Below are 18,756 nucleotides of genomic sequence, written 5' to 3'. Positions count from 1 at the left end.
AAAAAAGAATAAGAAAAACAAAACCAAAAAAACAAGTCCCAATTTGTGTTTTCCATATAGATGACTAGCCTCTTAAAACTGAGTCCTTCTCTACCTGCACCTCACTAGAGAAGCCATTAATTGTAGAGAGCTACACTTCAGCACCACAATTTAAGAATTCTCTTAAATGGCTTTCTGTCTAGACTGTCACATTTTGGGGATAGGGAAGGGGTCAGGGTTGTTTCAGAAGCCTTCTATGTTCCTCTTTCTCTTGAGTCCGCAGTCATCAACACCATGGCAGAAGTCAGTGGGAGCATGGATCACAGGCATCCACATCAGCCTACTTTCTTACAGGACATAGAGCACCAGTCCAGGGATGGAACCACCCACAGTGGGCTCTGGTTCCCCCACCCCTGTCAATCACTAAGAAAATGTCCTGCAGCTGGATCTTATGGAGGCATTGTCCCAATTGAGATTCTCTCCTCAGATGACTCTGGCTTGTGTTGAGTTGACATAAAACTAGCCAGCACAGCTGTGTAAGGCAAGGGCAAAACTGAATTCCTCTTCACATTTAGGGCGTGTCTCCATGACATCTTATTGTGCCTGTTGACTATTCTCCAATCTGAATGCATCCAAAGTCCAGAAGAACACTGTTCTCCAGCATTTCTAATGAGGGATACTCAGCCCGAAGTAGTAGTGGCTGCAGCAGCAAAAGCAGCAGTAGTCGCACCAGCAGTGGCAGCAGTAGTCGCCATTGTTTTTATTCTGTTTACAGGTACCAATGGTTAGATCACCTAGAATTTAAGGCCCAGGGCTTTCTAAGTTGGGGCCTGCTCCTGCCCATTACTTGTCCTACTTCCATTTTCCACTGGTGTGGAAACCAAGCTTTTGGCTGGCCTTTTGGCTGGTATTTGACTCAGACATAAAAGTCAGCTGGAGTGGCTGAGAGATGGCTGGACTTGGTTCTTTACTGAGGAGTTCAGCACCAGTTACTGAAGTAGATGAGACCCTTCAAAACCCACACATGCTATGGCATGCAGGACTCCCTCCTACCAGTGCTTAACAAAGTAGCATGCTTGTACCTTGTTTGTCCCATGCACTTCAAAATTGAGGACTTGTGCTTCATGGATGTTTGGTTTGAGTGTTTCCATTTTCTTCCTGGAAATACACTTCTCTAGAGATTCTACCATCCCAAAAGATACTCGGGACTATTTTTCTTTTTTCTTTTTCTTTTTGGTTTGGTTTTTTGAGACAGGGACTATTTTTCTTAACTAGCTGTCCCCAAAGAATTGGTGTCTCTGGAAGCCATGGTGTATAGGTGCTGTCTCCCTATGAACTTGAGAGACCTCCTGTGTGGCACTCCTGCTTCCTCTGTTGCTTGCTTTGATATTCATGCTGAATAGTTGGTAGTGGGTAGAAAAGGATTGTGGTGAGCTCTTCTACACAACCAGCTCAGAAATACTAGGATTGAATATAACACTATGTTTATAGCTGCTGTAACACAGCTCTCTGATGTTCACAGAACTTCCTGCAGTAAGGACCACTAACAAAGAGCTCTTCCCTGGCTGTGTCTGTCCATGTCACTCCACTTTAGGGAGCATGTCTCAAACCATGAATATGCTCACTCATTTCTCTTGACAAATAGCAAGAGATAGGCTGTCTCAGGCTGGCCAGGGTAAAGTGAGTGCCAGCGAAGCATGCAGAGGCACTGGGGACTGGCCAGGAAGAAATCCGAAGTGTCATCTACCTAGGGATATGTTTTTAAGATGGAGCAGTCTGTTGTAGATGCTGAAAGCGCTTTACTGAGACAGACTTTCTCCTGTGTTCAGGATGGCCACAGCCTGTAGGGCAGAGAAGCTGACACTAAAGCTGACCGGCATTGTGGCCTGCAATCCCACCTGGCACCCACTTTTTGTTTTTGTTTTTGTTTTTTTCAAGACAGGGTTTCGAGACTGGCTGTCCTGGAACTCACTCTGTAGACCAGGCTGGCCTCAAACTCAGAAATCCGCCTGCCTCTGCCTCCCAAGTGCTGGGATTAAAGGTGTGTGCCACCACTGCCCGGCTTGAACCCACATTTTGCCTTGAGTTCCACAGTGGGGGAAGAATTGCTTCAGATACTTTGTGCAGGGGGGTGTGCCCTGTTTCCATTTTGAAAGTGGGCAGGACTTGGGGATGATTTGGAAGTAGCTCTGCCTGGAATCTCAGTTTCACAGATGGGTGTGTAAATTGGTGCTTTGGATTTTACTGGTTGATGAACATGAAACCACAGAGGGAATCTCTTGGCAGTGAGTGCACCCACTTGAAAACAGAATCCATTAACTGTCCTCTACTATCAAGAGACTTTGTTGTTTTTGAGACAGGGTCTCCCTGTGCAGCTCAGACCAGCCTATTGACTCCTGAGTGCTGGTCCTGTGGGTGTGTGCGAACATGGCTGGTCTCAACTCTGACTTTGAGCTGGAAAGACCTTAAGCTTATTTATTGGCTAAAAGTGTATGGCAGTAATTGTGTCCTGTTGTGAAGAAGCAGCTGCAGTGGCCTGCTCACCTTCCTCCCCTTGAACTTTACTCTAAATGGAGAATACTCTAAATGGAGAAAGCCCACGGGTGTTTATGGGGAAGGCTGCTTTTCAGTTGAAAGCTTCCTGGGGTTCTCAGGTGGTCTGCCACATGGCATGCCAATGGACAGGCTGCTTTGGCCATGTCTCATGCTGTGGCTTTTTAGGCTTTTTGTTTGTTTGTTTTTGTTTTGTTTTTTTTTTGTGGTGTTAGGAGTGAGTGAGTGAGTCCAGAGGCCCTGTGCAGACTAGGCAAACTCTGTCTCTGAGTCATTTCCATTCCCCATGCTGAGGCTTCTGGTCCCACCCCAAGGAATAGCCTTCTCCCTGGAGCACACCTGACTTGGGGTTTGTGATTTAATTAAGCCTTACCTGAGCCCAGCTTAATTGCAGTCACTGTTTTAGGGTAAAGTATTTCTATTGCCTGAGTTCAAGCCATTGCCTTTTTACTAAAGGGGTGCTGGTCTGGGTATGGGGTCCCCCTCCCCTTTACTTGGAATGAAATCTTTTTTCTCACTGTGTTGACCAGACATGTCTTGAACTCACAGAGATCTGCCTGCCTCTGCCTCCAGAGTATAGAGATAGAAGGTGTAGACCACCATGCCTGCCCACCTTTGTGATGTTTTTGTTTTACTATTTCTTTCAAGGGAAAAAATTGCTGTCTTGTAGGTTGGGCTCTGAAGCAAAGAAACCTATAAGTGGGATGTCCTTAAAGCTGAGGCAAACATTTGCCCAACCCTACACACTCCAATAGGTTAGACTGTTCAACCTAACCTCCTTGTTTTTTCCCTCCACTAAAGGGTTAGCCTGTCAGCTACAGACTGCTACATTGTACATGAAATCTACAGTGGGGAGAATGCCCAGGACCAGTTTGAGTATGAGCTGGAGCAGGCGCTGGAAGCCCAGTACAAGTACATTGTGATAGAGCCCACCCGAATTGGAGATGAGACAGCACGCTGGATCACCGTAGGCAATTGCCTGCACAAGACGGCTGTGTTGGCAGGTACTGCCTGCCTTTTCACCCCATTGGCACTGCCCCTGGATTACTCCCACTACATCTCCCTGCCTGCTGGAGTGCTGAGCCTGGCCTGCTGTACCCTCTATGGGATCTCCTGGCAGTTTGACCCTTGCTGCAAGTACCAGGTGGAGTATGATGCCTATAAACTGTCCCGCCTGCCTCTGCACACGCTCACCTCCTCCACACCAGTGGTGCTGGTTCGGAAGGACGACCTGCACAGAAAGAGACTGCACAACACAATAGCCCTGGCTGCCCTGGTGTACTGTGTAAAGAAGGTTTATGAGCTCTATGCGGTATGACTGCAGGAGAGTGGGACGAGAAGCAGAACCACAGGGCCCACAGGACTCAGATCTCTACAGCAACACTGGGTTTTCTCTGTGAAGCAGCAGCACCTGGGAAAGTATTTGGTTTAATACATGTTATTTTTTTAAGCAAAAATAACAGATCATGGGTGTGCCAGGGTACACCATTACACAGCTCATTACACTAAGATGTCTATTTCCATAACCCAGGAGTGGCTCCCAGGCTGTGGAAGTGTGACTGAGCAATGGAATATGGATAGAAGCCAATGCTACTTTCTGAGGGGTATGAACTTGCTGTGGGGGTGTCTTAAGTATATTGTTTAACTATACCATTCAGAAGCCAAGCGGAAGCTATTGACCATTAAAATTATGAGCATTTCACTTCTGTTCTCTTTTTCTGCCTGTGTCTGCAGCTGCTGCTGTGTGTGGGATGGGCAAATGCTGCAGACACATCTGCTGTGCCTCCTTGCAGCAGAGTGGCTCTAGAGCTGATATTCTGCCAGAAAGAATACTTAATAGAAATAGCTACCCTGGCTTCTGGCCTGCTAGTCTAGCCCAGTCGTGGTCCCCCTTAGCCATGTTGTTACCACTGGTGATGTACTGGTTAAGGATCCAGCAGGATAAGGTGGCCTTGGTTTCCCTCTGGCTCACCTGGGAGCCTCATCATCCAGAAGCCCTTCTCCAAAGACTGACTTAAAAGAGAGCACAGAAATCTGCTGTTACAGAGTCCTGAGTTCATCCCAGTGCCCCAGGCTGTGGGAGGCGCCTTTGCCCAGGGCAGTGAATCTTGCAAGGTTTGTTTTTGAGACTGTCTTTCTTGCTATACTGGAACTTGGCTGTGTAGACCAGGTCCAGGCCTGGGGTTAAAGGCATGTGTGCCACCACGACCGGCTTTGTGTCTTTATTTTTTTTCCCTAAGGCTCACAGTAAGTGGAAAATGATTCCCTGGATAAGGGCTGAGGCATGGCACTTTTCTGCTCTCTAGTAGATATCTAAGCCAGCTTCTCCATAGAAAGTTGTGATGCCCAGCATCAGGAAGGAGTCCTAACCTGGGTGTAAGGGTTTAGAGACTTACAGGAGTGATTTACAAATTTAACCATTTGTGATAGGAGAGGTCCAGAGTTGTGGGTAAAAGCCCACAAAGTGTAAAACATCAGTGACTTAATTCCAAGTACTGTAGAAATACTAATGGTTCCCGGGGGTGGTGAAGATGTAACTGCCTTGGCCATGAACAAGTGTCTAGGGCAAATTGGTATCTGGTATCTATAAGAGATCTGAGTGGCTGAAAGCCAACTTTGAGCCTGATGGGTAAGCACAGCATGGGAGAGGTTTCTGTAACAAGCAGTCAGTCACCTGGTCTGGCTGTATTCTTTCAGCACATCAGATTGCATGGGGGAGGGGGTGGTGACTATGGGCTGGGGACCTCATTTCAGAGAGCAGATGCCCTTGCCCAAAATAGAAACCAGGTACAAACAGCTCCTTCGTATTTCCCAGGCTGCACTGAACAAAGTGACTCTTGTTAAGTGGACTAACCCAGATTCTGAAATGCCATCTTGGTCATTTGGCCTCTGGCCAGAAGAGCAGGGGTAGCTGAGCCTGGGCTGGGCTGTGAGAGGGGCAGCATATGGGCCTCATCCTGGTGGTAGCCACAGTGCTTTCGCAATAGCTTTTTCTGTTGAGAAGAAAGAAAAGTCGCATGGCCTGGACCATCCTATTGGAAACTCACCTGATAGAGTTCTGTGCGACCCATTAGGGCATGTGTCACGGAAGGAATCCAGTCTCAGCAGCCTACCTGCTGCCACTTTCAGGAGCAAAGCGCGCTGTCAAGGGGGAGTTAACAGTAAACACACAGGCAGATCCTGGGGAGCTCCATCCATGTGGTCCAGTGGCTGTGTCCGTGCTGCAGGGTCAAGCATCATCAGTGGCCAGACAACCACAGATTTCAAGATCAAGATGGGAACTGAACTGTTATCACCAAGATACTCGAAGGGGCAGGAGAGCAAAGTCAGGAGTGCAGTTGGGTGAAGGCAGGCCAGGCCTGGGCCTTCCAAGCATACAGCTCTGGGTAACTGCAGGTAGGAAGACAGGGCTCAGGTTGGCTGGGAGTAGCTACTATGCATTACAGAGCCTTGCTGATGCTCTTGCCCTCAGACCTGGGCTTAGGTCATCAGCTGACATGAGAAGCAAAGGACATGGCTAGAGTATCTATGAGTATGCAGGTCACATGAATCCTTGGTGCCCTCGCTTTTGGAGTGAGGGTTCAGTAGCTCTTAGGGTGCCTACCAGTGTCTCCCAAACCAGCCTCAACAGTTTGATGTTCTATCCTGTGATGACTGAGTGTGCTGCTGTCATGGCTTATCATTTTATTTAATGGAGAAGGAAGGAAGAATGGTAACTGGACGTGACCCTTCTCAAAGTGCCAGACAACAGGTGTGTGGGAGGGGGGTATGCTGCTGTTCGCTAGGAACATGCTGGGTGCTTTGTAACTTTATGCCACCAGGGACTAGGCTGCAGCCCTAGTAACAGTTGTTGATGGTGCTGATTCCACCCTCCCACCCCCACCCCGGCACTGTGATCTGCTATAAACACTAAGGAGTCCCTTCTCCTCCCTGGCAGGGGGGTGGATGGTATCTGTGGAAGACGAGAGGCCACCCATGATCTGTATCCACATTTCACCCACAGTTCTTGAATCATCTAGGACAAGGTGTGGGCCATGGTAAATAAGTCACCTTGTCTGGTCACACACTCATCATCTTTCTCCCAGGGAACTTGAAAGCCTGCAACACTGACCTTAGGCTATTTGCAGCTATTTTTAACCACTTATCAGGGTCAAGGGAGAAGCACAAGGCACTGGAGAGACAAGGCCTCAGTGGTTAAAGAGTCCTGGCTGCTCTTGCAGAGGATGCAGATTGAATTCCCAGCATCCACATGGCAGTTTAAAACCGTCTATAACTTCAGTCCTAGAAAATCTGGTGCCCTCTCCTGGCTTCCACAGGCATAGCAGGCATGTGCACAGACAGAACACATACATATAACATTAAAAACAAAACCCAACAGCTTAACAGTAAGCAGATAAAACACAAACAGGAAAAGGGGAAAGTATCCCTATTTGCAAATGCTGCTTCTATATGACTAGACTTCACCAGAAAAATAGAACTGACAAGCATTCTCAGCAAAGGGGCAGGATAAAGACCTTGACAAAGAAAACTTTAAAACATTCAAGAAAGACACTGAAGACACTAGAAGATGGGAAGATCTCCATTCTTATTGGCTGGAAGAATTAATATTGTAAAAATAGCAATCTTGGGTTGGGTAATGTAGCTCAGTTTGTGACTGCCTAATTCATGAGGCCCTGGGTCTGGTGTTTACCACTCTATAAACTGATGTGGTGCACACGCATGGCCCCAGCATTGAGAGGCCAGGGTAGGAGGATTAGGGTTAGAAGGTCATCCTTGACTACTGAGTGAGTTTGAGGTCAGAGTAAGATATAGTCTGGGAGGAAAGAACCATATACCATATCAGATATAATCAGATTCAATGTAACTGCATCAAAATTGAAAAGCCATTCTTACTAAAAACTAGAAAGACAAACTTCAGAAGTGTAAAGGACCCCAGACAACCACAGTAATCTTGAACAAAATGAATAAACGTGAGAGGTCATCCCCCTTACAGAGCAAAAAGTTATGTCACAGTCGTCATAACAATCAGTGCAGTATTAGCATTAAACAGACATAGACTAATGGGACAAAATAAAAGACTGAGATATGAACTCATATCACTGGAACTTCCTGATTCTACAAAAATGCCAAGAATGCATAAATGATGCGGTGAAGCCTGGACATCCACAAGGGCAAGAATGAAACTAGATCTTTATCTCACCCTGCACAGAAATACATCAGTTCCAAATAGACCAAGGATCTTCATGGAAGATGTGAAGCTCAAACCTGTTAAGAAAAAGTAGGGAAAATATTTCCAGAAATAGGCACAGGCGAATACTTTGAAAAGGACCCCTGCGGCTTAGGTGACAAGGCCAGCAAGTGATAAATCAGACCTCATGAAGCTAAAAGGCTTCTACAGTAAAGGGAGCTTAACTTTTTTTTTTTTTTAAAGACTCATCCACTATTATATGTAAGTATACTGTAGCTGTCTTCAGATGCACCTGAAGAGGTGGTTGTGAGCCACCATGTAGCCGCTGGGACCCAAACTCAGGACCTCCGGAAGAGCAGTTGGTGCTCCTACCTGCTGAGCCATCTCTCCAGCCTGGGAGCTTAACTTTTTTTTTTTTTTGGTTTTTTCAAGACGGTTTCTCTGTGTAGCCCTGGCTATCCTGGAACTCACTCTGTAGAACAGGCTGGCCTTGAACTCAGAAATCTGCCTGCCTCTGCCTCCCAGTGCCGGGATTAAAGGCGTGCGCCACCACCGCCTGGCTGGAGCTTAACTTTTAAGTGGAGAGAGCCAACAGGATTAAAGAAACTTGTCAGTTAGGGCTGAGAGGGTTAACATCTAGAATATACAAAGAACTTTTAAAAAATGAACAATTAGCCTTTTTCTTTGTCTTGAAAAAACCAAAAAATAAATAACAAAGTTTTACACATTTATGAAAAAATAAATGCAACTAGAGACAGTATCTTGAATTAAGCCAATCTCAGAAAACAGGTATCGTATGTTTTTCTCATTTGTGGCTCCTAAATTTCATACAGTCACATAAAATGCAGTATATAGACAATAAAATAGAAGTGAAGGGAATGGAAGGAGATTGATGGGAGAGAGAAAGGGCAGACAGGGAGATGTTCTCAACACACAATGTTTATCTGTTCATTTTAAAGGCAATTCAGCAGGCCCAGAGCTAAGTGAACATGACAGCTTTATAAGGGAGTTTTATCTGGGGAGATCTCCAGTGGACCTATAGTTTCAGCGTTCAGTTTCTGTAACACAAAAGATTTCTTTCTAAACTTGGAAAATGAAGTTGACCTGCGCACCATGCCTTTTTCATAAGTCAGAGGTGGCCAGACAGTGGTGGTGCAATGGTGGTTCATGCCTTTCATGCCACGCACTCAGGAGGCAGAGGCAGGCAGATCTCTGAGTTTGAGGTCAGGCTGGTCTACAGAGGGAGCTCCAGGACAGCCAGGGCTACACAGAAACCAAAAGGCGAACACAAGGGCTCTTCCTAGCTCTGCCTAGAGTCAAGGTACTGCCTGAGAAGTGCAACCACAGTCCCGACTTCTGCAGTCTGAGAGCCTTCTTACAAAGTCACTTAGTAGGACTCTCGTTGTTGGCTGCTCTCTAACAGGTTCACCTTCACCTTGGAATGGTATCTGGTGAGGCTGCTGTAATAGCAGGACCAGGGGGAATTCTTCCTGATGCTAAAGCTGGCACTACATAGGATACACCAAACATCCATCACACACTCACACACTTTCTACAGTAAGAGCAGGTCCTGGGACCATCTTAAGGCCACCTCCCTCAGGCCTTTACCATAAGAATTGGGCCAGTGGTCTCCAATAAGTAGATGGGGGTGGTACACACCTTTAATCCTAGCCCTGGAGGTTGGGGGGCAGAGGCAAGTGGATTCTTAAGTTTAAGGTCTATAGAGTGAGTTCCAGGTCAGCTGGGGCTACACAGAGAAGCCCTGTCTTGAAAAACAAAACAAAAAGCCAGATTTAGGGCCTGTGCTATTGTGCCTGGTCTCCAAACCTCCAGAACCACTTCTGATGTAGGGATGTCCGAGACACGTGGTTCTTCTACTGTGAACTCTGACCACGGTTCAGTCATTTATTTTACATCTTTTAGAGTCCCCACACAACTCCATATTTCACTCCCTAAGGGCTAATCCACTCCCTGGGAAACAAACACAAGATAGCCCTCCACCAGGTCTCAGCTGCAGACCCCGTGCACTGCAATCCCAGCCCAGGAAGGTGTGGCACTCAGTCTTATCAGGCTGCCCAAGCTAGCAGCTCCACCAACATCAGGAGCTCTTGGATTTTCGTTCTTTTCTGGCCCTAGAGGCCATGATTCTGAAGAAAAGTCCAGGAGCCAGAGTTCTGATGTAGACAGCCATGGCCGGCAGAAAGTCAACCAAGAGAACATCTTTTTTCTTCTTCTCCACAGCGTCAAAGACATCCCGGGCCACCTCCGCGGCGCTTCGACCCTGGGCTGTGTTCTTGTCTAGAGCTACAGCAAACAAATGAAAAAGAACCTAAGTATAGACAAGGAGGCATGAGGCCAACCAACTTCTCAGCCCCACTACAGGTCCTCCCGGAAGGAGAAGTTATTACACAGAGAAAATGAAAAACGCTTATGGTTCAGAGCAGGGAAATGGGCATAAAAGAGATGCAGACAGATGACAGACTAGCCACACCAGTTAGTGTGTGGAACCAAAGGAAATGTGCCTGTTTGGTGTTCTCTGGCAGATGCCAAAATCTGGCACAGGTAAGCCTCAAAGTAGACTCCACCCCTATCTAAAGAAGACTTGGGGCTGGAGAGATGACTCAGCAGTTAAGTGCAGTTGAGCTCTCAGAGGTACTGGGTTCAATCCCAGCACCCACATGACACAGCATCTGTAATGGAATCTGATTCCTTTTCTGGAGTGCATGACGACAGCACTCATACATAAAAATACATAAATCTAAAAAAACCCAGAAAGTTGTCGGGCTTGGTGGCAGATGTTTACCCACCAAACCATCTGAACTGGCCTGAAAGTCTTCTTGACTTTAGATGTTCTGCATTTAGACAACAGCAGCCAATGACTGGGGGATGGTCTGTCATCTCTGTCCTGGCAGGGTCACAAGGCTATCAGTGAGGGATGGTAAAGGCCACGTGACCCCATGTGTACCCCATGTGCTGAGTTAGGAGTAAGCGGCTGTCTCAGTTCCCAGTGTCATGAAGAACTGGATGAGGAGCAGATGGGACAGTTAGGAGGGTGTAGGGTAACAGCATTGATGCTCCATCATCTTGCTAACAGCAGAACCAGTTGGCAGACGCCACCCAGAACCCAAGCTCCCTTGCTGGTATCTGTCCTCACTGTGCTTACCACAGAAGAATGGGAAGCTAAGAACTGGCTGAGCTGAATTTTCTAAGAGGGACAGGTTTGCAGCTGTCTGGCTCCTGCCACTGACTTTCTGCGGAGAGGATTGCTGTGGCAAAGGAGCCGATTCAGGCCTGGTTGGATGGATGCAAGACCTGCATCAGCTGGGTAGCAGCAGCTGCACAGACCCACAGAGAACATATCCCAGGGCAGGCCTTAGTGTCAGTCTGTTGGGGCAGATAGCAGACTCACTTCAAGCTCAGGAAGGTAAGGCTGGCTCTAATAGTTCCAGCACTCGTGGACCACCTGACCCAAGATGGAAATCAACTGCTCTTTGTGTGTTCCTATATGCATAAGCAGGGGTCAGGCTGTTCAGCCCATGTGCAGAACCTATAGGTTAGCACAGCACTACTCTGAGCAGGCTAGAGACTGACACACCACCAGCCTCACCTGAACACTGCCCCTGAAAACAGCCACTTTCTAATGCCCTGCATAGGAGCCAATTATGCCCCCTCCTTCCTCTGATTCCATCTCCTTCCCCTCATCAGTTTGACTGACTTAGTCCTAATTATGATGATATTCCTTGGGCCTTGGGATCTTTTCTTGGATCTTTGTTTGGTGACATTTCAGCTAAGGGGTTTACTGTGCCAATTCTCTAACTACTGGGGTTGGGGGTTGTTCTGAAAGCTACAGTTGTGATGATAAGGCCAAGGAGGAAACGCCAAGTATACAGCAGTCCACATCTGCAACCAAGACTCAGGCCAGCAGAGTGCCGCACTACGGTCAAGCTGTAGCTCTTAGTGATGAAGGAGAAGCCGGACCTACCTCCATATCTGGAGCCATCGGCAGTGACAGCATTTACAGAGAGGTTGGTATGGATGTAGCCAGGGCTTATCACAGTCACCTTGATGTTAGCCTCTTCCATCTCTGCCCGCAGACAGTCAAAGAATGCCTGGGTTGCATGCTTGGAGGCTGCATCTGTAGTTGTGGACAGAGGCAGAAAACGTGCTGGTGTGGGCTTATCGTTTAAGATTACAGCATTATAGCAATGTTCATATCCTGACTTTGATAAGTGTGCTGTGTCCTTGTTCTTAGAAGACCCTAAGGTAATAGGAGTAAAGTGCCACCATGCCTTCAGCTTCCTCAGATGACTCAGAAAAGAAGTGATATGGGATGTGTGCACGTGTGCATATACATATCTGTAAATAGATTGAGCCCTGCCAGGTGGGTCTATCTAGTCCTGTGGGGAGAGGCTCCCCAGTGACAGAGCTGGATCTCACAGGAGGCTACACAAGTTGTCCCAGTCTTGCTGGCTGCTGAGCAAGGCCCCAGGGAGCCTCCGTCATGCAGGACTATGTAGACTCAAGCCTGGTTTGACTTTGGACTGCTTACATATGGAGGGAACTGAGCCTGAGGCAGAGGCCCTTCCATCCTCTAGTAGTAGCTCTCTAGGCTGGTGCCAGGTTCTCAGAGAGACATGGAGACCCTGGAAACAAAGCCCCACAGAAAACCTATTTCCTCTAGTTTGGAGTCCTAAATGTCTTAGTCCTTGTCAACAGGGGCTTCCAACATACTGGGAAGGCAGTGCAAGGAGTGTCACAGTACAGCAGGCGCCAGGAGGCAGCAGGCATTGTGAGGAGATGTGCTAGATGACTGGAGAGAACTCTGACATCTGTGACTCTGGAGACAGCCTAAGGAATGAGGAGAACAGCCATTCTGGGTCTTCAAGACAGAAGTCCATATTGACAGCTGGGTCATTCCGGAGCTCCCAGGCCATGGGCTTTCCACTATGCTGTGCACACCAAGCCCACAAAGCTGCCAGTTACAGCTGACCCCTCTTCAGGGCACACACAGTGCCACTCCCCAATGTGTATGCTCTGCTGTGAACTTCTCAGAAGTCTTAACCGCAGCGGGAGATAAGGCCATTTCTTCCTCTTTGTTGCTAAGAAGGCTGTTAGTCACTGGGTGAACCCCACTTCCCTAGGAAGATGGCCAGACTCAACCTACGTAACCACATGGTATCCAGACTGCCATGTGCACCTGCTGCAGGCAGTGGGCAATTAGAGAACACAAGCTACTGGGTGTAAGTCAAAGTAAAGCTTGGAGTACAGTAAGTCATTACATACTCTGTGACCTCTATGGAAATTTACATCTTATCAACACGGGGCCTTAGTTGCTTAATCATTCCTGATTACAGCATTTTGATGTTTTCTTTCTTTCTGCAAAATCATATGAGCAGCCTTAGCTAACTGTCCAAGGCTATCAAGATTAAACATGATTGAGACAACAGAGAAATACCCACAGAAGCATAAGTCTCCACTTTTAAATTACACAGCACATCTCACTGCATCTTTGAACGGGGAGGCGGGTATGATGTCACAATGGGGAGTAAGAAAGCGTAAGCTCTGAAGTTTAATAGTTAAGGACACACACGCCTAGAGCCAAAAGGAAGCCGGGGTCCAGGCCTGAAAGAAAGAATACGCTTTTGTTTAAAGGCCAGTTGTCCTTTTCTGACTGAGTGCTGTCACTGTCCTTTCCAAGGGCTCAAACAGTTCAGCCCCTCCTCCACTGGGCTACCCAGAATGAGCTGGTCCTTAGACACGGAGGGGCAACGGCTGCCGCCAAGTTGGTGCTTCAGAGAATGACACATGTTAAAATAAAATAAAGTAAAATAAAATAAAATAGGGCTGGAGAAATGGCTCAAGGGTTAAGAGCACTGGCTGCTCTTCCAGAGGACCTGAGTTCGATTCCCAGCAACCACATGGTGGCTCACAACCATCTGTAATGGGATCTGATGCTCTCTTCTGGTGTGTCTGAAGAGAACGATAGTGTACTTATATACATTAAATAAATTAATTAATGTTAAAAAAAATTGTGCTATTACCTTTCAAATGTGTTTTTTTTTTTTAAAGCCCCCTCACCCCCTAAACTAGAAATGAAATGACAGTGAGCACATACATGAACCAGAAGCCAGCTGGGCGTTTTTCATGTTTTGGTGTTAAATGTTGTTTTTACTTCTTGGGGCATATCTTAATATCCCTGTGAACATGTAGAGATATAATATCCATGGATATTCTGTCATAGATCACTACTAGAGGTCAATACCTGAGGCAGAGATAGAGGGATTCCCCAAGGTCTATGAAAGTGGCTAAGTTAATTATGTCATAGTAATTTACTAAACTCTACCTAACTTAAAAGGACCTATATGCTCATCTAGTGGACTGACCAAGTCAGAAACACTTTGTGAAATGTGATCCCATTTCAGGTGTTTGATTTTATGTAGGAAAAAAATGGAGCCATGTGCCCCAGAGAGCTGAAGGGATTTCGCTCAATCCAGGGCTGCGGCAGGTGCTTCCTCATAACAGCCTTCCAGGCTGACTGTCTCCATTTGTAAGGATAAACAGACAGAGACAGGGATACCTGCCCAAGGTCACCTAAGAAATAAGAAGTAAGCTGGGGTTTGAACTAAGGTATGTGACTGCGTAAAGTATTCTGATCATCGTTGTGGCAGCCTAACACTTGGGAGGCAGAGGCAGGTGGATCTCTGAGTTCAAGGGCAGACTGGTCAGAGCATCAGTGAGTTCCAGGACAGCCAGGGCTATGTAGAAAGTCCATGTCTCAAAAAACAAATCAGAACAAAGTAACAAATTACACACCATTTTGAGGGTTTTTTTGTTTTTGTTTTTGTTTTTTTTTGTTTTTTTTTTGTGGGAGTGTTTTTCAAGACCAGGTTCTCTGTGTAGCCCTGGGTGTTCTGGAGCTTGCTCTGTAGATCAAGCTAGCCTTGAATTCACAGAGGTCTGTCTGCTTTTGCCGCCTGAACACTGGGATTAAAGGCATGCACCACCACTGCCCCGAGAACACATACAATAAAACACTCTGAAAGGAAGGTAAAAGTACTCACATGCCGATCGGAAAGGAATGCTGATCTTGCCCTGGATGCTGCTGATGGCGACAATGTGGCCTTGCTTCCTTTCCACCATGGAGGGCAGGAGTGCTGAGGACACAGGGTGGACAATTAGCCTCTCAGTCACTATGCCTGGTGCTGCTGGAGGAGACCTGGCGTTTTCCCTGGAGAACCATGGGGGAATGGGGAGTGGTCTGTTGGGAAGACTAGAACATAAACAGCAGAGTCCTCTGGTCCTACTGGGAGCTTGGCCTCTGATTTGAAATCTGTACATCAAATTATTGCCCTCAGGTACCTCAGTGGGATTCAGGTACCATGGAGCAGAAATGCAAAGCTGCACCAATGAGACCGACACTGATGTGATGTGAGGCCCAAAACAGATACAGTACAACTATGAGCCCACAAAAGGCCAAGCACCCAAAATCTAATGACCACACCCACTGCAGGAGCAGAATGGACAGAGACAGGCAGAGTCTCACTACAAAGAAGCAAGCAAGATAAGCAGGCATTCTAGAGACTAATGTTCACATCTCTCACTCCAAGATGCCTACCTTTTGTTAGAGCAACAGGGCCAAAATAGTTTATTTCCATCACCTTCCGGTCCACGTCCACTATGGTATCACTGATGGTACCACGGTAGCTGACCCCAGCATTATTAATGAGAACGTCCACATGGCCAAAGCACTGAAGGATCTCAGCGGCTGCAGTAGCAATAGTACCAGGATCTGTGAGGTCAAAGGTCACCATGAACGGCTGGTGTGTCTGTCCCTGGTTAAATACAAAACACAAAATGCACCTTAAGAATGACAACCACAAGCTGGGCAGTGGTGGCGCACACCTTTAGTCCCAGCACTTGGGAGGCAGAGGCAGGTGGATTTCTGAGTTCGAAGCCAGCCTGGTCTACAGAGTGAGTTCCAGGACAGCCAGGGCTACACAGAGAAACCCTGTCTCGAAAAACCAAAAAAAAAAAAAAAAGGAATAACAGCCACATTCCTACTCTTCAGAGTTCTGGGACTGTCCCTCTCTGCCCAAGTAGGCTGTGGCACCCCTCAAGTGTGGCAACATATGAAGTCCCCGCCAATGCTGTTCTCATCTGGTCTGGGCAGCTTTTCTCCTAGACTGAAGGTGACTGCTATACACCACCAACTGTGACCACCCACAGGCTCCTTTTACCTTTCTCAGCCAGACTGTGAACCCCACAGGGCAGAATCATGTACGGTGTAAACTTGTATAGTACATTACAACAAGTTATTAACAATAGCTGCCTTTGTTGCTCCACACTGTACATCACGATGCCACTCGAGTTGTCAATGCACAGGCCCAGTCTATCCCAGATTGTTACTTCCATTCACCTGTTCCTGAAATGTTATTCCTGGTATGCCTAGCACTGAGGCACAGCATAAAGGAGGCCAGATATGGCTCCTGACCCATATGATCACCAAAATGCTGCAAAGCACTAGATGCTAGAGTAACCCACCTAGCACGGTTCTGCTGTGCAGCTTGTGAGAGCAGAACTGAGAGAGGCAGAGAAGACGGCAGAACAGGAAGCGCCAGGACCCCTGTGAAGTGACTTGAAGCTCTGGGTTATCTGAATGTAACCTCCAAGAGGATACTTTCCCGATAAATCACAGTTACCATCGGTGGATTACAGCCACCAAATATTGTTGATCTGCTGTCTATTCCTGAGGTGTGGCAACTCTGTTTCAATCGCTAACACTAAAACAACTGCCAGGAGACAACTTTGTAGTATCAAAATTATAAATAAGTCTCCAGCTGGGTAATAGTGACACATGCCTTTAGATCCCAGCACTCAGAGGCAGAAGCAGGAGGATCTCTTTGAATTCGAGGCCAGCTTGGTCTACAGAGCAACTTCTAGGACAGCCAGGGCTACATGGAGAAACCCTGTCTCAAAAAAGCAAACCAACACTGGGTGGTGGTGCACGCCTTTAATCCCAGCACTTGGGAGGCAGAGGCAGGTGGATTTCTGAGTTCAAGGCCAGCCTGGTCTACAGAGTGAGTACCAGGACAGCCAGGGCTATACAGAGAAACCCTGTCTTGAAAAACCAAAAAAAAAAAAAAAACAACAACAACAAAAGCAAACCAACTAACTAAAAATATAAATATCTGAGAAGAAAAGAATCCCCAGAAAGCTGAGATACTAGATTTAATACATAAATACATTAAAACAAGTATCTCTGCAATGCTTAAAGAATGAAGGAAGACACAGGCAAAGACAGGAAATGGATGGATTAAAAAGAAGTATTTCAATAAAGGGAAAAATTATAAAAAGAAATTGTAGAGCTAACATTGTACAGTAATGAAGTAGTAAAGACAAAAGAGATGGCCCAGTGGTTAAAAGCACTGGCTGCTTTTGCAGAGGACCCAGGTTCAATTCACAGCTCACAACTGTCTGCAACTCCAGTACCAGGGAATCTGACACATCACACAGAAAACATGCAAGTAAAACACCAGTGCACATAAAATAAAAATAAATTATATTTTTTTAAAAAGCAGGTGAGGGCTGGACAGTGGTGGTGCACGCCTTTAATCCCAGCACTTGCGAAGGCAGAGGCTTTTGGGTCTCAACCCCCCCCAAAAAAAAAGAAAAAAAAAAAGCAGGTGCGGAAAGGGGAAGAAATCCTTGAACTCAAAACAGAATCATTAGAATGATTTAAATTAAGAAATCTAAAGAAGGGGCTGGTGAGATGGCTCAACGAAGAGCACTGACTGCTCTTCCAAAGGTCCTGAGTTCAAATCCCAGCAATCACATGGTGGCTCGCAACCACCCGTAATGAGATCCGATGCCCTCTTCTGGTGTGTCTAAAGTCAACTACAGTGTACTTATGTATAATAAATAAATAAACAAACAAAGAAACAGACAATAATAATTTAAAAAAAGAAATCTAAAGAAAACAGAAAAGTGGGGCTGGAGAGATGGCTCAATGGTTAAGAGCACTAACTGCTCTTCTGAAGGTCCTGAGTTCAAATCCCAGCAACTATATGGGATTTGAACCACAACCATACGTAATGAGATCAGATAGCCTTTTCTGGGGTGTCTGAAGACAGCTACAGTGTACTTACATATAATAAATAAATAATTAAAAAAAAAAAGAACGAAAACAGAAAAGTATATGCAAAGAAGAACCTAAGAAATTTAAGGTAACCCTAACCCTAACCCAACTAAAGAAATGTAGAGCTCTGAGAAGTATTTAAATATGTAATAGCCAACTAAAGACATGAGTCAACACATCTAAGCTCCACACAACTAGGTCAGTTGTTCTCAACCTGGGGGAGGGGTCAAAGGACGCTGTCACAAAAGTCACCTAAGACCATCAGAAAGCATTTGTTTCTATTATGATTCATAACAGCAGCAAAATCACCGTTATAGAAGGAGCAAGGAGAATAATTTGTTGGCTGGGGGTCACCACAGCATGAGGAACTATTAAAAGGCCTCAGCACTAGGAAGTTTGAGAACCACTGAACTAGATAATCTAGTGACCCAGGCTGCAATAATTTATAATCAAACCATCAAAAGACAAAGGGAGTCTTGGGAAGAGCACCAAGAATGACGCCTCACATGCGTGTCCTGGTAAGAATAGCAGCCCATGGTTCATCAGAAACCTTGAATGCTAAAAGAAGCAGCTTGATATATTCAAAGTTGTCTTAAAAAAAAAGAAAAAGGGCTGGAGAGATGGCTCAGCAGTTAAGAGCACTGGCTCTTCTTCCAGAGGTCCTGAGTTCAATTCCCAGCAACCACATGATGGCTCACAACAATCTGTAATAGGATCCGATGCCCTCTTCTGGTGTGTCTGAAGACAGCTACAGTGTACTCATATAAATAAAATAAATCTTTAAAAAAATAAAATAAAAAAAAGAGAGAAAGAAAGAAAAACCTAGACAGCATATATATAGTGTAACAGCCCTTCAAAAGTGAAGGACAGATTAAGACATTCCCATATAACAGCTGAAGGA

General features: G+C 46.2%; 2 protein-coding genes across 6 annotated transcripts in view; one reads left to right on the top strand and one right to left on the bottom strand.

The window, feature by feature from the left end:
* The window catches only part of Tmem11 (transmembrane protein 11), a 15,437-nt gene extending 10,700 nt beyond the window's left edge, over positions 1 to 4,737 (top strand). The window contains exon 2 of the mRNA XM_031352646.1: positions 3,334 to 4,737. Within this exon, the coding sequence (XP_031208506.1) occupies positions 3,334 to 3,850 (517 nt within the window). The 3' untranslated portion in view covers positions 3,851 to 4,737. The remainder of the gene's footprint in view (positions 1 to 3,333) is intronic.
* Positions 4,738 to 8,643: 3,906 nt separating this feature from the next.
* The window catches only part of Dhrs7b (dehydrogenase/reductase 7B), a 37,519-nt gene continuing 27,406 nt past the window's right edge, over positions 8,644 to 18,756 (bottom strand). For all 5 annotated transcript variants that reach the window (XM_031352115.1, XM_031352116.1, XM_031352118.1 and 2 more), the window contains 4 exons: positions 15,336 to 15,552; positions 14,782 to 14,874; positions 11,703 to 11,855; positions 8,644 to 10,024 (listed from right to left, as the gene is read on the bottom strand). In XM_031352115.1, the coding sequence (XP_031207975.1) occupies positions 9,819 to 10,024; positions 11,703 to 11,855; positions 14,782 to 14,874; positions 15,336 to 15,552 (669 nt within the window). In that variant the 3' untranslated portion in view covers positions 8,644 to 9,818. The remainder of the gene's footprint in view (positions 10,025 to 11,702; positions 11,856 to 14,781; positions 14,875 to 15,335; positions 15,553 to 18,756) is intronic.

This window comes from Mastomys coucha, unplaced genomic scaffold (genome assembly GCF_008632895.1).
Source record: "Mastomys coucha isolate ucsf_1 unplaced genomic scaffold, UCSF_Mcou_1 pScaffold5, whole genome shotgun sequence".
In the NCBI taxonomy this organism is placed as follows: domain Eukaryota; kingdom Metazoa; phylum Chordata; class Mammalia; order Rodentia; family Muridae; genus Mastomys; species Mastomys coucha.
This window is presented reverse-complemented; position numbering and strand designations above follow the sequence as displayed.